The following is a 15178-nucleotide window of genomic DNA, read 5'->3' on the forward strand; positions in this document are numbered from 1 at the left end:
CCTGACTGTAAGCTTACCATTATTATTTAAAAGTAAGATGTGCAATCAGTGCATTTTGCCAGCGCTGACATATGGAGCAGAGACTTGAGAGCAAGTTAAGGACCGCGCAAAGAGCGATCGAACGAAGATTGCTAGGCATAACGTTAAGAGAGAGAAAGAGAGCGGTTTGGATCAGAGAGCGAACAGGTATAGATGATATTCTAATTGACATCAAGAAGAAAAAATGTAGCTGGGCCGGTCATGTAATGAGCCGGTTAGATAACCGTTGGACCATTAGGGTTACAGAATGGGTACCAAGAGAAGGAAAACGCAATCGAGGACGACAAAACACTAGGTAGCGCGATGAAATTAGGAAATTCGCGGGCGCTAGTTGGAATCGGTTGGCGCAGGACAGGGGTAATTACAGATCGCAGGGAGACGCCGTCGTCCTGCAGTGGGCATAAAACAGGATGATGAATGATGATGATGATGATGATAGAGGTGGTGCCCCCCCCCGAAAGAAAATCCTGGGTACGTGCCTGATTTACATATTAAACAAGAGAGACATTCAACAGTCTAGCGTGGCTCCCAAATGGCGCATGCAAGACGAACATACAGCACACAGCTTACGAACACACTGCTCACGAGTACATTGACGAGCACAGAGCACGACGACGAGCACACCCTAGCCACCGACAACAGCTGGTTTTATCCACTTCGTGTTCCCTAGATCCCTAGGCGAGGCAAAATGTTTGACGTCAGCGTAAACAAGCCGCCTCTCTGCGGGACGTTTTACAAACACACACGCACACACAGGTTTCAGTGTCCCCTCCGCAGGCAGACGACCTTTGCAGCACAGTCGTCGTGGTGTCCATTGTCCTGCGTCCCCGCAGCCAGGTGGTCACGCCCGACGCCTCTGAATTCCATCGCGGATCTCGCACAGTGGCCTCCGCCGCGGTCCATTGTCTGGCGTCTCGCAACGCGCATGGGGAGGTTCCGCCAATTACCTCCCCTCGAGAACTCCCCTGGGCTGACCCCCGCCGCGTGGCTGCCGGTTGTCCGCAGTTCTCTGAAGTAAGTGCATTGTTGATTAGCGCTGTCCTCGCTGGTTCTCTGAAGGGCGCCACCAACCCGGATCGATCGACGCACCTGCACCGGGCTGAAATAGCTGCAGGCCGATCCTAACAGCTCCTCAATGGCCCGGAAAATCTCGCCTGGCCAGTGCTGGCAACCGCTGGGCAGGAAGAGAATGGCTGGTGAGCAAGACGATGGCTTTGCTCTCTGCAACCCCTGCGCACTTGGAATGCCTCCAACCAGGTGTAGTTTCAGGGAGTCCGTAGAATACCAAGTTGTAATGTCGCGTTCGGTTTTCGGCATCATCAAAACGTGCCTCTAGTATTGAAATTAAGCGAGTAGCTTTAGTTGCGTCGGCGCGGAGAACTTCTGTGACTGTTTGAAGTGTTACAAGGCTTTCGTAATGGCTCTCAAGTTCGGTCATACGTTTGCCTAGGTCAGATACATTTCTGTCTGTCGCTAATAACTGAGATTTTAGATCTTGAACTTCAGAAATAAGCTTGGACTGGCCAGTAGATATCTTCTTTAGCTCAGCGAGGATAGCTGCAGTATCCGGACCAGGGTTAGTTCCTATATCACCGGAAAGTAGGAGTAGCACGACATGAAAAAAACGACATGAAAACAATCGGCAACAACAGCGTTAAGGCACTGTGGGCTTGGCAGCTGTACTAAGAAGTAGTTATTAGACTGATTTACGAGTTGTAATAATTTTGAATTATTCACTCCTCTTTTTCTCTATTACATTTCCAGTGCTTCGAAACTGTGCTTGCGAAACAGTGCTTCAATTTGTATTTGCCACTCTCTGCATTATTTAGGTGCTTTACTCATCATGCATTCATACTTTCTATTACATTTTTTCCTGAGCTTTTTCTACTCCTTCGTCAATCTGTTGTGTTTTCTTTTTTTTTTTGTATGTACCTTTCCCCTCCTGTCTGGGCCTTCTAAGGCCTGCAGTATTCCTAAATAAATAAACATAAATGAATAAATAAAGTAATCCTTTATTCACACCGCACCAGCCTTCCCATCACATGGAGATGATCTCGTGCGCCTTGGTCTCCAGCAGCTTCTCCATGGAGGCAACATCTGCGTTCCATGCATCCAGTTGCTTCTTCATGCCTGCAATCTGTGAACCATCCACAATATCAGCTACACAAGGCAACGCACTGCATGCATGCAGGACATCCAAGCAAACTTTAGCCAAGGTTTAAAAATATGCCACCAAATGCATGTTGTGCATGTATGGAGCAAGTCACACTATTTCTTGTATTCTGTTTAATTGCAGAAATACTCGGCCAACTAAGCAAGTACAGTAAAGCCTCATTAAACCGTAGTTGGAAAAAGTATGCACTAAGTGGAAGTACTGCTTAACCGAGATAGCATGAGATTGCCCACTTACCTGTCAAAAACGAAACTCAGGGAGAGTGCAATAAAAGGGCAAAAACATGTATTTATTCACTTCGCACGACAAAAGTCTCCTATTTTCATTTGATGCCACGGCGACCTAGAAGCGAAGACAGCAGCCTCAAACTTACTGAAGCTGCAAGCCAGCTTTTCAGCCAGCCCCCTCTTCTGGGCAAACACTCGCATTCACTTCTCGTTAGCATTGCATATTCTCCATGCACGGGTGCAGTAGCGCCCGCACACGGGTGTAGTAGCCAAAAGAAAAGAAAAAAGAACTGAAGAAGGCTGTGGGATCACACATGGGCGACCTTTCATGAAGTTTGCCGAAGGGGTTGTCTACGAGAACCCCCTTTCGGTTGTTGATATATAGGTCAGACCGGGCATTGTGTTAATGAGCATGTCAGGAAGCGTAAAAGAAATGTTCAGCAAATGAAAGAGGGCCCAAATTTGCCTAAGCACATCGGGACCTGTCCTTCACGCTCTTGTGAACCACGCTTTTCAGATGTGCGGATTCCTGCCCGAAGTAATGACACTAGAGCAAGGGAACTGGTTGAAGCCTATCACATAAGCAAGAAAGGCAGCTTGTGCGTTAGCGAAACTTCGATATCATTATGTAAGGCCGAGATGAGGTTTCTTGAGCGTTGTGTGTCATGAATGTTTGATCAGATGCGTGAATGAAAGTTTGCTCTGTGCGCATGTATTGACTGACGGTATATATGTGCCTGCGTTCTGGGAATAAAACAGTTGCGAGTGGCGCCCTGTCCTGTTCTCTTCTCTTGTGTGTGTCCGTTTATTTGGCGTCTTTATATTTTATAATGAACAGCTACCAACTAGCCCAACAAAAGGTGCTATCCCCTTATATTGATTTTTTTCATGCAACACGGTTATAACAATTATCGGTTATAACAATGAAATTTTTGTGGCACTTGAATATTGTTAAAGTGGGTTCAACTGTTTTTGCAGAGCTGCCAGCTGCGATGCGAGCTTGGCCAAGCAGCGGTTTGCTGTTCGCCGTCGGTAGCCATGCACTGCAGCAGAGCTCAACTTGTTTTAAGAGCGATGAACAGCACTAAACAAATCTTTGGTTTAATAATAAAGTTCATGTTACATAACATTTTAAATCCATGCCAACTGCATTCTTTTTTTTTTTCATGCAAGAAAATTTTGTCATTTTGCAGGAAAACTTTGGTGCCGTTCTGGGATGGTGCTGTTCCCTCCCTCCGAAACTTTGATGGTAATTTCGACTTGCTTGAGGAGGGGTGCTTGTTGAGAATTTTACGGTAGTTTTTTTTTCGATATCTTTATTTCTACCTGTTTTATTCAATTTAATGTACTTTATACTTTAGCTCTGTACTTTATGCATTACCAAACTTTGTACCTTTGTTTGACTATGTTCTATATTCGTTCACCTTTAACAACCAATAACTCGTGTTATTATGTTTGTGTGTTGTTAATGTAACGCATACATACGTTAATGTAACGCATACATACATCAATAATCCCTTCTTAAAAAGTATCGGGTCGATGCTTTTTAAGAAGGGGGTATTGACACGTGTACTTGTTTATCGGGTGACCGCTTGTGACTGCCTAACAAATGTTATCGCACAACGCATGGCGCGCCTGCATGTATAGGAAGTGTCTGGAATGTTATCGATGGTTCCATCCGATGTCTGTCATTGAACCTTGTGTAATCTTATTGCACGTATGCGCAATGCGAATAGTGTAGCGCTTTGTAGAAGACACGCGGGTCCCAGTGATTACTCTAGAACATTCGACGACTAGTGTATAAAAGCCGATGCGCTTGACCCGCTGATCAGATTTTGACGATCGCCGAGTGTGTTCGCTACTATCGTTGTTCTGAGTGTAGCCCGCTTTTGAAGGCACAAGTTCGCCCAATAATACGCTAGTTTCGTTAATCACAGAACGATAGGTAGCGACATCAAGATTCTCTTCGTCAGTGACGTGCGGCAGTATGGCATCGAGCGTCGTCGTCGAGTTCCTGCCGTAAACCAGCTTAAACAGTGTGATCTCCGTTGTTTCTTGCGGCGCCATGTTGTAAGCGAAGGTTACGTTCGGCAGAACGGCATCCCAGGTCTTGTGCTCGACGTCGATGTACATTGCTAGCATGTCGGCGAGGGTCTTATTCAGGCGGTCCGTAAGACCATTCGTCTGTAGATGGTAGGCAGTTATCGTCCTGCGGCTTTTCTGACTCTACTGCAAAATGGCTTGGGTGAGCTCCGCTGTACGCATTGGAACGCATTGAGTTCCTCTGTCGGTGATCAGGACTACTTGGGCGCCATGTCGCAGCTGGATGTTCTCGACAAAAAATTTCACCACTTCGGCTGCGCTACCTTTCGACAGAGCTTTTCTTTCAGCAAAGCGGATGAGGTAGTCCGTCGCCACAACGATACACTTATTTCCGGTTGTTGACGTCGGAAAGGGTCCCAACAAATCCGTCCCGATCTACTAAAAAGGTTGGCAAGGAGGCTTGATCTGCTGTAGTAATTTCGCTGGCCTTGTCTGTGGTGTCTTGCATCACTGACAGTCTCGGCATGTCTTGACGTAACGGGCGACGTCGGCGGTGAGGCGCGGCCAGTAGTATCCTTCCTGTATCCTCGATATCATCTGGGAGAACCCGGGGTGCCCAGCAGTCGAATCGTCATGTAGGGCGTGCAGTACTTCTGGATGCAGCCCTGACGGAACAAGAAGGTAGTTGGCGTGGACTGCTGAGAAGTTCTTCTTTACGAGTAGGTTGTTTCGAAGCGAGAACAAAGACAATCCGCTTAAATGCCTCAAGGACAACATTGGTGTGCCTTTCCAAATACTAGACGCGGTTTTTCAGTTCCGGGTCTGCTCGCTGCTGTTCAGCGAAGTCTTCCACGCTTCCGAAGTCGATGGCCACACCCTGGGTAGCCAGCGTCACGGGACAGTCCGAACCTCCATGGGTCCCGTCGCCAGTGCGAAGCTGGCCCTCCAACCTTCTTGGCCCAGAGCCACGTCGATAATCCCAGCTTGGCACCGCTTCTCCTCCGATCGCACCTCGGGTCACGCGCCTCGAGGGCTCGTGCCGTTCGGACCGGTCGATGCACATCGTCCTCTTCTTTTCTTTTTGTGTCCCATGCCTCTTACATATGACACACGGGCCGGTTAGATTGACAGTTGTTGAAGCGGGATGAAGTTTGTCACCACGTGTCCAACACAGTCTCGGTGTTGGACGCTGATCGACTCAAACATTGCGCATGCTCTTGCACATTAAGACGTGCTGCTATTGTTACCATTCCCTCTGCCCGCATCGCATTATCATTTCCATCGGTCCTGTCGACCAGGGTGAACCTCGTAGAGGCGGCCCCAACAGACGCTGCACTGCTCTGCGAATTGCTGCATTCGGGCATTGTGTGTGCAATCCCCGCATCGGAACAATGTTGGGGAGTACTTGAGGTGACAAAGTCCGCTACCACGTGAGCCGGGGCCATCCTGTCTGCCCACAGCGCACTCGGCGCTGCTTTAGCGTTGAAAATGGAGCAAGGTGCTCGTTTGGGCAGCATCAAGCACAAAGGGGGGGGGGGGGGGGAGGTTGCAGCGGCTGTGACATGTGGCACTGTGCAGTTCTCTATATCGAATATTAAAAAAATCGAATACTAGATATTCCATTTGATAATATTCGAGTATTCACACACCCCTAGCTGACGCACACAAGTCCTAATGCGATTCTTTGGGAGCACACTTTTCAGTATGTTAGTCTGTATCAAACTTATTTCACACCAACATTGGCCAATGGGAATGAGCCTAAACAGAAAATGTGTGCCACTGCGTATGTGCAACTTGGTATATGGACATACTTGGCCAGTCTTCCAGAATGACCCAGAAAGACAAAGAGAACAAGAGGCAAACTTCGGCAACAGAAAATTGAACAAGTGAGAAAAAGCCAGTGCAGTGTGGAGAAGGAAATGAAGCAATTGGATCAGAGCATGCATTGCATGAGAAGCATAGAAGTGAAGAATTTGGCAACACGGTGCGGCGCAACATTGCTTCAATGCATCAACATCAGCATTCATTGTGAAATAGGTTCTGCCAAGATTTCTTGCGGTCTGGAAACGCCCACGGCTGAGAACCCAGATACCATCATTAGGGCACATGGCGAGGATGCCCTGATGTGCGACTTGTGAAATAGCGGAATGGACATTCCTGTCACGGTAACATATTAAGACTTGGCAAGTGCAGACGAACCAATGTGCATGCTTACGTACGATTAAATAGTGCGTGAAGGTCTTCCACAGCCAGAAAGTGCCAACAAGTTGTCCCAGAAAGTGGCTTCAACAATGATGATGACTGCCCATAATCGTCGGTGGTGGATACCACAAATGTAGTAATGCTCATGCAAGTGTTTATGGGGACGACATGACTTGTACAACTCCACGCAAGTGGCCTTATAAACATTTTTTTTTTGTCTACATGAGGGGAATTTCATGCTGTGCATTTTTGGGATTATTTTCCAGTGTCCGCCTAGACGTAAAAATCGGTCGAGAACTACTTTTGTCAATCTGTAGCGACATTATGACAACAAACTAAATACTGATTGATCAGGTTGCATGCAAGCATATGTGCATGCAGCATTCTGTTGAGAAGGCGACACACCTTCCACAGACGCCCTTACCTGGTCGCGTGAAAGCACACGTGGCTGCACCCACTGCATGTGCACCTGTCCGTCCACCTGGTCAATGGTGCCTCGCACTAGGCCCAGGGAAAGAGCCTTCATCACCAGCACCTCCACCTGCATCACACGTCAATGCTGGTCAGACACTGACAAACACATTGTGGCCTCGCTCCAATGAGAATGGTCATATGACACAAGTCAAAAGCACGACAGGCAACTCTCCCCCTATTCTGTAACAGGTTGCAGGTGATAGGTGAGCAGAGCAGGTGACACATCAGGCATGTGCACCCCAGAAAGAATTCTTGTGTACATGGCATGAAATGATGTGGAACAACACCTGCCTGCTTCGCCTTCCCCCATTTCAGACCAGTTCCTACATGTGCACCCTCCCCCTTCCCATTTCTTTCCACAGGCTAAAGCCACTGGGTCTCTGATTTGTCATTCTGGACTGTCCAGGACTGCCCAAATGCTGCATATGCAATGCTCATTAGCTCAAAGCCCCAGTTCAGGTAACTACCAGGCAGTGCTGCTAGTTTAGTGATTCTGTTGCTAGAGTTAGCAACTTTCTGTCTGTTTAGCGACAAACTTTTTTATTTAGAGACCAACCTTTTTTCTCTTAATGCCAACTAGAATATTGGCTATCCCCGTTTGCTCTTTGATACGTTTGTTTCTTAACATTACGCCTAACATTTTTCGCTCCATCACTCCTTACGTGGCCTTTATTCGAGCTTCTTAGTTAACCTGCAAGTTTCTGCCCCATATGTTAGCACTGGTAGAATGCAATAATTGTACATTTTTCTTTTCAATGAGAGTGGTAAGCTCCCAGTCAGGATTTGGCAATGACTGCTGTATGCACTACAACCCATTTTTATTCTTCTGTAAATTTACTTCTCACGATCAGTCTCCTGTGAGTAATTGAATGAGATAAACATATTCCTGTATACTCTAGAGCCCGATTGGCGATGCTGAATTCATGTTTCCCTGCCAGGCTACAACCCTACTCTTGCACTTCCTCGGTTAAGGTCAACGAGAGCTTCAGTATGAGGCAAGTTCAACTGGAAGCCCGTGCCTGTCTGCCGCTACTCTGCATGTGAGGTGGCCTGACTGCATCACACACTTCTGGACACCACCAATAGCAGCCTATTTTCTTTTCTTATGCAAATCGAGGTGATGAGAACTAATGTGAGAAAATGGGATGAAACTACTCCACATTGATCTTCAAATTCACTTCAAAATATGTGTGAGCGAACTTTCGGCCCAACTCATTAACAAGAAACGAATTTTGAACTCTATCTCTAAAGATACCATGCTTAACAATCTACTACTTGTTTCCGCATGCGTGGCGCCAATCTACAGAATTTAATAATAAGCCTAAGTCGTATGTCCAGTGCTCCTCCGTACGTTTCTTTTTTCTAAGTGCTCGCATCTCTGCCTGCTGGAACGATCATCCTGTCATGGTAAACTTGTTGAGGTGTGGGGCCGTCCCTGGCACTACGCACAGGTAGCGAGCTTGGCATAGTGCCAGAAACACTGGCGGCTTTACACGCCCACATGTCTGAAGCCGAGTCATGCGAAACTGGTGCAGTAGAACCCCAGTTCTGTGACATGCTGGGTTTTACTATGTATTTGAGCAGTCCCAGTGAGGACAATGCATTCAAAACCCTCACTATACAACATGAGATTATACATGTCCCGTCTCGTGCAATGACCGACCTGAAACTGAGAACATTTTGAGTGGTTTTGGTTTCAGAGTCCTGCAGAGTATTATTAGCTTATAGTTTAAACCGAAGCTCCTCGCAACTCCTTTGTGCGAAACCATGCATTATAGGCAGAATTTATTTTGGTCATATTACATAATACCCAAATTATACGACGTTTCAGCATGGCCCTGAGAAAGTTGTATAACCAGGGTGCCATTCTAGCATCGCTCAAAGTGATTGACCAAGGAGAATACCGCTCCAGATCGTAGCCGAGCACAACATGAACCCACAGTGCAGTGAGCTGAACCAGTTCAATGTACCCACAGCAACCTTCATGAAAACATGGCTCTGTGGCCACCTTGGGATGACAACCCTGTGCCTGACATCTCTGACCTTGGGCTCGCTCTGCATATGCTCCATCCAGTCACGCACAGAAACTTGTGCACAACTGCCAAAGAGATATTTTACAATAAATCAACGTGTCACTGACACATTAAATAAAAAAAGATATGTCATTATTCATTGGTCTGCAGCTGCTAAAGCAGCATCTACAACAGCATCTACATCTACATTTTACAATGTTGTTTCATTGCACGTTTCCTTGGAGAATAGAGCTATTAAAAAGCATGTGTGTAGTGCTGGTACAGGCTTTACATATAAGCTAATGTGTCACGTGTCTGTTGTCTCTAGCGGTGTGAGCATGGGCTGTCATCTCCTGCCGTAGGAGGAGAAGGCATCGGGAGAAAATCGGCCCCCTAAAGCTGTTGCCTTAAAGGGCCCCTCACCAGGCCCATAGCAAATTTTGGTTATACACTGGAAGTTGTTACGTGTCCTCTAGGAAGCGTTTTGCCGCAAAAATTTTTCAAATCGGCTCATTAATAGCCAAGATAGAATTATTTTCGTGCCGCAAACCCATGATTTCAGCAGGCGGGCTCTACTACCAAGCAAGATGCTCTCTCCACTCGCCCCTTCTAGCCTTCGCAAGCGAAATTCCTTCCCTGCGTTCGCCCATACCACACCTCGAGGATCGCGTGACGCATACGTCACAGGCCCTGCTTCATATTTTTCTCGCTTTTTTCCCCTTACGCTACACATTTCCGCTGACCGCGCCGCGTGCGATCCGTTGTCTCGTTAGCGCAGCGCACGATTTTGTGCGCTGTGCACAAGAAAAGATGACTAGCGGTATAATTCAGTGCTACATGAATACTGAGGCAGAACAAGCGAATGATCACATGCTAGAACACGGTAGAAAATGGCATAGTTTCGGTACCTGCGCACGGGACAACACGACCAGGGGAACAAGCAGACGAAGCAGAAGTACATCTCTCTTGCTTCGGTGCGAAGTAAAATAAAAAACACGCAGACAGTCTGCTTGTGTGTTTTATTATTTCTCTAAACTTGAATTCGTCAATTCAAGCAACAGATTACACAGATAACAGATGTTGCCTTGAATAATTCTCGAAGTCACATGTCAACACGAGCTACATCACACTGTGGACACGATTACTTAGGTGCAGGAGCCCAACTACGTCACTGTCCCTCTCCGGGCGGATTTGCCGCGAGTGAAGAGGGAAACAGAGTTCAGATTGAAATTTCCTGCCTTTCCGCAGCGCGTAGTGCTTTAATTCTTTGCAAACATGATTGTTGGTGTGCATTGTATGCTCTGCGCTTGTCTGCTCAAAATGGCCAAACCTGGTGAGGGGCCATTTAAACTACAACAGTAGGCATTCGGCTACAAATGCACCCTGCAACTAGATCGTGCCAGAGCATGCAACCTTTGTATTAATGTTTGTGAAAGTTCGTCCACCACTGACTGCCACCCACTGACTACAAAAATAGGCTAAAGAGCCAAACAAAGCTATTCGCTTTAAGGGGGAAGGCTACCCTCAAACACAATTTTTTGTGTTCCTTGAGATACAGTATAGACCGCTTATAACGTAAGTTGTTGGAGTCCCGAATATTGGCCCTATAGCGGTAGAGCACTATCAGCGATAGCATACTCCCAAGTTCAACAAATGGCCACAGAGGGAAGAAAAATTGACCGCGGTGCACTGCTAATAAAACAAGCATAGTATAGCAGTTTGAAGTCTTCCTGCACGAGCCCTACTACTGCGCTAGAAACGCAGTAGTAAGTGCAATTTTAACTTACATTTTCTCACGCACTTATCGAAGCGCTTTTACACATGCCAAGGAGTGCAAAGTTATCATTCCTAATTATAAATTGTACTTTTTAGTAGTAACTTTGTTGTTTTTTGTCATTATATATGCGAAATAACGTTCAGCACCATCAACCTTCCAGTTGACCTCTGGCCTGGTTTTTAAATTTTTACCGGTATCCTCACATGCATGGCAAGCACGGATTCATTGGTTCATACACTTAAGTTGGCTGCTTATTTTATGCTAAATGCTAAAACCAGTTTATTGCACTTCATTATCTTGCGTTATTTTAACTTCGGGCAAACTGACACGCTTGCGAGTGGAGATGCAAGCCCGAAAGCTAGGTTTTGGTTGTGAACCATGTGAAACACGTCTGCAACGAAACAGGAGCCGGATTCTGTTGCAACTGAAGACGGCAATACTGGTGAGTCGTTTAACATGGCTGCTTCAATCATTATGTAATATTTGTCTCGTTAACTTACAGGGGGAGAGAAGTTAGCGAACTAGATCCTGCATTACATATGGGCATCCGTTGCTGTTTCTGAAATAAATGTTTAGTTGTGAGGCCGCCGCTTCCCCAAAAAATGTTACGGGGAGATGCGAAAAAGGGTTTATCTAGAATATTTACACAGTGGTAGCGAGTGGCACAACAACAAAGATGGCAGGCTGGGGCACAGCTCGTCCTCTTTTTCGTCTGCTATGCAAGATCTTAGTGGGTATGCGCCAGTGTTTGTAAATGAAACGAGACGTCTATTTCATCTACAGGATAAGTGGCTCATAACAATATCATTTCTTTCCGCAAGTTCGTTAAGATTTTGGTGCTGAATGGAGGACAAATTTTTGCATTTGCGGCAATGCCACGTTGACTCTAGAATTTCCTTTGAGATTAGCTCTATGTATAAATCAAAGTCTGGGCACTGTTCAGCTTCTGATGTCCATGTGCTAGGTGGTCTAAGAGAGTTTCTATCCTGTTTTCCTACGTCCGGCCTATCGAAAAAGTATTCCTTGACACGTATGCATCTTGATAACTCTGTTATATCTCTGTGGAGTTCGTATTGGATTACTGCATTGTTTGTGGGACAAAGCATTAGACCACATTTCAGGAGATCTACTTCATCGGGGCTTAGACTCTGTAAAATGTCTACTACGTTGCTGCAGTGCGCTGGATGCTCGCTTGTAGCATTATCGGTAGAGCTATGTGCTATAGGGGTCATATTAGTTTTCTTGGGTGTATCTGCAGCTCTAATACCTTTGTGCTAGTATTTAACTAGTAGGTTTTCCTCCTTAGTTTCAACAAATTGTTCAAGTTCTCTTTTTTTCCAGTTCAGATAAATTATGCTGTTGAGCTTATTAGTAATTATCATAGGTTGTTCCTTGCAGCATTCTTCCAGAATAACAATTAAAGAGAGCGATGCATTTTCTAGGACAGCATTCCACTTTAATAATGGCCTGGCAGGTAAACAGCCGAGGACACATCTAACCTTAATTCTAAGACTTTTTTGGATATAGGTGAGATCTGTAGTTTGCTTGCTTGGCGGCGAGTTTGCGGGATTGGATAAAAGGGTGAGCTTTGGTGTTGCGTGTGCTATCCGTAGTGTGTGATAGTCATTTCTATTTAGTTCGGACAGACCTCTGGGGCAAAACATCTTGAAGTGGTTTTTTTATGCTTATTTTGTTATCGAGGCCTGTACTGATGTCTGTATGCGCATCTGTCTGCTTATTAGTGTATGCAGCTGTTTGCGTGAAGGCTTCGTGGGTGGTTGTAGGCATCCACATGAGCAGGTGTTGTTCAGATGGTGTTGCTTCCACCATCTGTGTAGATGCTTCTTGGGTTCTAGCTTTGGTGGAACATGCATATGAGCTGCTGCTGACATGTGTTTCAGGCATGTGTTTCTGTTTTGTAGATAACTGGGACGAGGGCTTTACTGGTGTTGGTGGTTGTGTTGGTTTAAATGAGTTCCTGAGCCTGTACTTGATGTTGTTAGCAATTACCTTGATGCCATAAAAATTGGGGTATAGTCCGTCCTGGGCGAGCAGAATGTTTGGGTCCTGGTGTAATGCAGCATCGTGGATGACATCGATGTTTTCATGTTGGTTTGCAATGTCCAGAAGAAAACCACAGTGACGGATGCAGCACTTGGTCTATCGGAACAATTTTTGGAGCAGAAAAAATCATAGTTTTGAGCAGAGATATATGCTTTCAGAGCAGAAAAATGTGCTATTTGAAGCAACAAAAGAATGCTTTGGAGTAGCAACTTACTGCTCTGGTGCAAGGAGGAAGCTCTTTACAAGTTATTTCTGAAACATTGCATTCAATATGAATTATAACATGATGCATGTATTTTTTTTTTTCAGCTTGCAGTTCCAGTTCATTGTTGTTATATAAGAAGAAGAAGTACAAACTTAAAGGGACGCTAAAGGCAAATATTAAGTCAAGCTAAGGTGATAGATTAGTGCTCAAGAATCTTTAAGGCCTCAATATTATTGCGAACAGAGCCTTAATAATCGAGAAATTGAGGTAAATGCAGGCCATGATTAGAGACTCCCCTGGGACATTGAAGTACTTGCCCAATGATGAAAGCACTCCTCAGTTAAATTCTGTCACTAGTACTCAACCACTCGTTGCAAAAAACATCCTTGTATTGTAGTATAAGACGAAATAAAATGCTACTTGTCCAGTTTTATTTCATTTCTAGAAAAAAGAACTCACTAAAATTACCCTTGACAATGATGCGGGTGGTCGAAAGGTTTCGTTTTTTCTAGACTCCACGTGGACAATGCTTTCGCATTTCAGTAGGTTCATTATCGGGGAAGTGCTATGCTGGTTTTGCTGGCTCACAAAACTCACACAAACTGCAAGTAGCAAAGAATTGAACTTCCATGTGATGTCGGGGGGATGCCCAATCGGTCTGCTCTACTTGACCAAAAAGCAGCTACAGCGGCGAATCCACCGCTCTGTGTTGGCTCGGTACCACCGTCTGTGAGGCGCCGTTTTACTCACCGACGGCCATAAAGGATGGTGATAGCGTATTCAATATCACCACTGCCCTGGTTGGGTGGTGGGAGACTTGAATTTCAAAAAAGGTATTTGGATCCTCCAAATGCAGCTTTCTCATAAACTAAGTCTTTTCTTGGCACTAAACAAGCATTATGAGGTTTCTGGAACGGTATTTAAACAGTCCACGTCAACTCAGTATTTGCCTTTAGTGTTCCTTTAATCCTATTTCACAGTTACCTGGATTTCAATAAAGAATTTAATAAACAATTTTTGTTATTCTCAAGGAATTGAGCCACCTGCAGTGTAGAGAGCCTATCACAGACTCACGTACATTGGCAGCACGGCCACAGCTACGTAAATTGCAGTGTGCATGTCATCAACACACCTATATGTGTTAATGAATTTCCGCACGCGAAATAATATGTACAGATGGTACAGAGTTGGAGTGATCGGATGGCCGCGGCCAACAGCTAAGATTGCGCGGCCCTATACACAACCGGCATTGCTGTATAGGGCTGGTACCTTACCGGTCCCTATCACCCAGCCCAGGCGATTGCTTCTATGGCCACTCACGGCGAGACAGAAATCAGCTACAGTTTCTTTTTCACATGAAGTAGTACTCAATAGAACAACATTCGATCAAACATGCAAGTGTTTCATAAAGCAGAGCCTAGAACTAAAGCACTGGCGAGATTGCCAGCAACGATCCAATGGCATTTCATCTCGCAGACGAAAGGTAAACACCGATCAGCGAGGCAGCTCGGGTGCCTTGCAAGTACTGCATTTTGTTTGCTATCCGCACCGAGAAAATTAGTTCGTTTAACTCCACGTTAATGGTGTTGTCAAAGATAAGCACACTATGACGAGCTGTGGCCAGATCGCAGGTGCAGTCTGTCGTCATTATTGTGGCGGTCAGCGAGATATGCCTACCGTCTTGTTTGGCCGTATTTCAATGGGGGCAAAATGCAAGAACATGCATTGGGTGCATGTCAAAGAAGCCCAGGTAGTCAAAATTAACATGGAGTTCCACACTACCACGTGCCTCATAATAAAATCATGGCTTTGGCACCTTGCCATCCCCCTCCTCATAAAAAATCGCAATTGTGAATGTGGGCGTAACCTATGCGATGGCATTATCGAGCCTAGAATACTATACAATACATTGACACTGCCTACCGTTTGCAAATAGGGCTAGGTCTATATGCTGTAGCTGCG

The 15178-nt window shown here is 45.7% G+C and overlaps 1 protein-coding gene across 2 annotated transcripts in view; it reads right to left on the reverse strand.

The window, feature by feature from the left end:
• Positions 1-2031: 2031 nt before the first annotated feature.
• LOC126519177 (26S proteasome non-ATPase regulatory subunit 13-like) overlaps positions 2032-15178 on the reverse strand; it is a 146657-nt gene continuing 133510 nt past the window's right edge. For both annotated transcript variants that reach the window (XM_050168792.3, XM_055065158.2), the window contains 2 exons: positions 7109-7225; positions 2032-2176 (listed from right to left, as the gene is read on the reverse strand). In XM_050168792.3, coding sequence (XP_050024749.1) covers positions 2078-2176; positions 7109-7225 — 216 coding nt within the window. In that variant the 3' untranslated portion in view covers positions 2032-2077. The remainder of the gene's footprint in view (positions 2177-7108; positions 7226-15178) is intronic.

This window comes from Dermacentor andersoni, chromosome 10, assembly GCF_023375885.2.
Source record: "Dermacentor andersoni chromosome 10, qqDerAnde1_hic_scaffold, whole genome shotgun sequence".
NCBI classification, from domain to species: domain Eukaryota; kingdom Metazoa; phylum Arthropoda; class Arachnida; order Ixodida; family Ixodidae; genus Dermacentor; species Dermacentor andersoni.